Consider the following 4,874-nt stretch of genomic DNA (forward strand, 5'->3'; position numbering starts at 1 on the left):
AAATGAGCCACGATGTGGCTACCCCTGAAGACCTCTCTCCTAAAAGGTGCCAAGAGATAGCCATATTTCAAGACCATCCTTCCAAAATGAGCCACAATGTGGCTACCCCTGAAGACCTCTCTCCTAAAAGGTACCAAGAAACAGCTGTGCCTGAAGCCCTCCCTCCTAAAACATCTGAAGACACAACTGACCTGGAAGGATATTCTCTTGAAGCATGTCCCAAAACAGAGGTGCCTGAAGGCTATAGTCCTGAAACACACCGAAAAGGAGTTGAACTTGAGGAATATAATTCTCAACCAAGTCAAGGAGCAGCTGAGACTGAAAGCTTCTTCCCTAACACACAACAAGAAATAGCTGAGCCCAAAGACCTTTCAACAAAAACATCCCAAGAAACAGTTGAACCTGAATACTTTTCTCATAAAACATATAAATCCCCTTCTCATAAAACAATACAGGAAACATCTGCCCCTGAAGAATATCTACCTGAAATATACCAAGAAACACATGGGCCTGAAGACCTCTCTACTAAAACATATAAAAACAACAACCTGCCTGAAGAATGCTTTCCAGAACCACACCAAGAAACAAGAGGGTCCCAGGGTCAGGACCCTAAGGCAGACCACGAAGATGTTAAGGATGTTTATGCTTTTCCTCGTGGTAGGTGCTGTTTATGGGGAAAAGTCAGAGACGCCAGCACTTAACGGTGCTCTGCATTTACCATTAAGCACAAACATTGGGTGTATCACAGCGTGTTGATGTAGAGCCTTCTTTGACCATCTTAGGTTATGCCAGTATCTCAAGGAGTGTCATTAATGTCATTGGCTAGCTTCATTCACATTTTTTCAACCAATATTTGCCTTGGCACATTTCCCAAGAGTTAAAAGAAAATAATTGAAAATGTGTGTACAGTAGGAACTAGTACTTACTGTTCATTTTGGCAAGCTTTAGCTACTGGAGGGAAATAACACAATATGGGATGAATTATGTGCAACATATTGTAAAGAACAATTAAGTCTAGATTAACCAGAAAACTTAATGTATGTAGTCCCCAGCACCCCTCCCTCCAAATTAAAAATTCTTAGCAAATGAAAGGAAAGTAAATTCATGACACAGTCCCAGGGGAGACGACAAAGTTATAAAATGTGATTCTGTCAGTAGGGGCTCCTTCAGATGGGACTTCTGGGTTTATCCCAAACTCTTCTGTTTCAAAGTTTGCTCCTGAAAATCTTTCTCCCTAGCACAGCATTTTGAAGACATTTTGACCTTTCATTAGTTCAACTTGTCTTAAGGACATAACAGAACCTGGATTCTTTTAGGGCAATTAGTATAAGAAACAGGCTGAGTTTAACCAGACCATAATTATCCCCAGGGATTGGTTTTCTAGCGAAATCCCTTTGGTTGTTTATTACCTTTTTCTCCGAAAAGATAAGTACCACAACATCATGAGGTTAGTTAGCTTCCAAGTAAACCGATTTTGAGGAAACTGAAAAAATGACAATAAAAACCAGCCATCGGCAGCAGTACTTCAGTGATGGGGCGCTGTGCCTGAGAAGCAGAGGCTGTCACACAAAGCCCGTCCCGGGGATTTCATTTGAATTCCAGCAAAGTTAATATGGTCAGTGAATTAATGCTTCATTTGTCAGGTGTCTTGCCAAACAAAAGAACCAACTATTTTTTGCTCATTATAAAACCGTCGTAATAATAAATTATAAATGTTCATTATACTAAATGAAAAAATATGTAAGTAGATATAGAGTAAATGACCCCCTCTAATGCCATCTCTTAGCTCTGATCTCTAACACTGAGGTTGTTTTAAAGGATGAGATACCACACTACATTCCATTTACAGCTGATTTCCCCTCCTCCCCCCAACACACACACACACACACACAATAGATCCTGGCCATCTCAATAGACTTCTTTTGTAACAAGTATGCAGTATTGAGTTTTACATACACTGATATAGTCGACCTATCTCCTAAGTGTTCACTGATGAACACTTAGATGCTGCTAAGTTTTGCCATTATAACAATGTTCAATGAACATTATTGGAAGTGACATTTATTTAACATTTATTTGGCAGTTTTCTTGTATGCTAGACCCTATGTTAAATATTTTGTGTGAATTATTTTAGTCATTGTTAAAAGCCTTACTGGAAAAATAATCATATTCCTATTTCTCAGAATTTCAATTTTCAAGTTTTTAAACCTAAGTTAAATTGTCAGTCAATAGTTTCTGGTCTGTGACCTGCTTAGAAAGGCCTTATAATTCTATCATTATAAGAGTATCCTTTAAAATATTTATGGATTTTACTATTTGTATCTTTATGTGTAATCTGTACCTAATACAAGGTATTAGGTGGGCTCCCCCCACCATATTCCAAATATTCTTTATTGAACCTACTTTTCATATTTTCTCTTTTAGAAATAAAAGAAAAATCCAAAGCAGAAGAACCAAACATACCAGCAATTCCAAATGTTCCTGAAGAACTTCATCCAGAAAATGATGTCTTTAGTTATGTTTTGTTTTAACAGTCCTCAACCATCATCCAATGCCCAACAAAATACACATCCTACTATGTGCTATGTGTGATGGTCTCAAAATATTGTAAAAATCCCTACAGGATTCACTAATATTTTAATTTACTTTTTTCTACTTTCAGAGAAAGAGAACTAATATTTTTTCAGGTTTTACCATATGGACAATATCCTGCTGGTATGTGTGTATACATGTGTGTGTATGTGAATGTTTGTGGGGTGAGGCTAGTGGTAGGCAGAAATAAAAATATAAGGGGGAGACTGGCTATTTCCTTGATAAATTTTTAAGAGGAAAATTAAGTGTGAATATGGAAAATTGGGGGAATTTATAATTTTATTGTAAACTTTGTTCAATTAGTAATGTAGCAATAACTTCAGTATTTTACTCAAGTTTTAGGTTTTTTTTAAAGATAATATTAACAATTGTTATCTTTGGGATGCCTTAAAATATATTTTAGTGTCATGAAGCTAATTTGTGATTTTGAATTTTGATTTTCTATTTTCACTTTTAAAATAATGTATTTGTGAAAAATGTACATTAAATCATTATTATAGCTTAACTGTGTGGATTGGTTATGGTAAAGGCTCTGGGAGCAGGGTTAGAAGACAATTTGCCCACCAGGGTCTTACTCTAGTCTCATGGGGGATAAAACAAAAGAAGTACTTCAAGAACATATTAAATACAACGACATGGGAATAGTAGATTCAGGGCCTTTCCTTGTGGTGCAAGGGGGTAAGGCACAGCACTATGAAGCTAGCTCCTGCCCAGTTTGATACCTGGCAGAGGAGCTGACCCACATGGCACAGCAGACCTCCCCTGTCTCATTTGCTGCTCTCCTCAGCAGTGTATTTCAGTCTATCTGCCTGTTCTGCTCCCCACTGTCTGTAGTGAATGCTCTCACCCTCCCTCCCCAACTCTGGACTGTAACCTAATTCTTGTATGCAAAAATAAGTAACTCTTTAAAAAACAAAAAAGAAAAACTGGGCCCTCCCTGGTGGCACAGCGGGTTAAAGCACAGCACTAAGAAGCTAAAGCCACTTCAGCATGAGTTCGATCCCCACCCCAGAGGTGACCCACATGGCGTGGCAGACCTCCCCTGGCCCAACCACTGGTCCCCTCAGCAGTGTACCTCTTAGTCACCCTGTTCTGCTCCCCATTGTCTCTGGTGAATCCTTTCACTGCCCTGCACCTCTGGCCTATACCCCAGTTCTGTATGCATAAATAAAAAAATCTTTTAAAAAAAAGAAGAAAAACTACAAAGATAATACACAGGTTCTGCATTTGTAACAACATGGATGAAACTAAAGAGTTTTATGTTAAGTGAAACAAGTCAGAGAAAGACCAACACTAATGACTTCAATTATTGGCAGAAGAAAAAACTAATAAAACAAAAACTCTCAGACAATAAGATCAAAATAGCAGATATTAGAAGGGATGGGGTTGGGTAAAAGGGGCTAATTGTATGGTGAAGGATAGAAATTAGACTTTTATAATGAGCATAATGCTATGTACATGGATGTTGATTATTAATGCTGTAAATCTGAAACCTACATAATGCTATAAACCACTGTTACTTTGATAAAGTAGGAAAAAATGCAGAAGTTCCTATATACTTTTCATCCAATTTACCAGAATGTTAACACCTTAAATGGTCAATTTGTCAGAACTAAGAAATCAAGATTATTACTACATTACCACTAACTACAGGTACCGCTGGAATTTCACTGGTCTTCCCATTAATGACTATTTCTGTTTTGGGATCCCATCCAAGACACAACATTGCATTTAGGATATTTTATTTTGAGAGTTCTCCAGATGGTTCTAACATGCAGCTCAGATTGAGAACTACTGGTACAGTAGCATGGTAAGTTCCATGCTGTTTCTCTCCTGCTTGTCACACCCTCCCCCCAAAATATTAAATTTCCCCTAAGAATATATTCATTGTATAATGATCACTCACATTCCATAATATCACTCAAGTGATCTTCTGAGGGTACATTAGCCATATGATAGCCCCTTACACTTGGATGGCACTTTGTGAGTTATGGTTTCACACACACTTTTTTTTTTTTTAACTCACAAGAGTCTTTGAAATAGACTGGGCTGTGATTATCATTCCCATTTTACAGAGATGGGAATAATTTTAGAGAGGCTGTGTTCTGACTCAAAGTCATGTGTAACTTCCTTGGTTCTTTTCATGATGGTTTTCAATCTCTGAAAATATGTCTCAATTTCACTTGTCCAGAATGGATCAAGATTATAAAAAAAAAGAGTATTCAGAATCCCAAATACTAGGTTTAACACTAAAACGGGTCTTAAGAGATTTGCATAGATAC

At 37.5% G+C, this 4,874-nt stretch overlaps 1 protein-coding gene across 1 annotated transcript in view; it reads left to right on the plus strand.

Annotated features, from left to right (window-relative positions):
* The window catches only part of HEMGN (hemogen), a 10,522-nt gene extending 7,991 nt beyond the window's left edge, over positions 1–2,531 (plus strand). Inside the window, exons 4-5 of the mRNA XM_004677974.1 lie at positions 47–657; positions 2,425–2,531. Of these exons, the coding sequence (XP_004678031.1) occupies positions 47–657; positions 2,425–2,531 (718 nt within the window). The remainder of the gene's footprint in view (positions 1–46; positions 658–2,424) is intronic.
* Positions 2,532–4,874: the final 2,343 nt, after the last annotated feature.

Source organism: Condylura cristata, unplaced genomic scaffold (assembly GCF_000260355.1).
Source record: "Condylura cristata isolate star-nosed mole 26May11 unplaced genomic scaffold, ConCri1.0 scaffold00006, whole genome shotgun sequence".
Taxonomy (NCBI): Eukaryota; Metazoa; Chordata; class Mammalia; order Eulipotyphla; family Talpidae; genus Condylura; species Condylura cristata.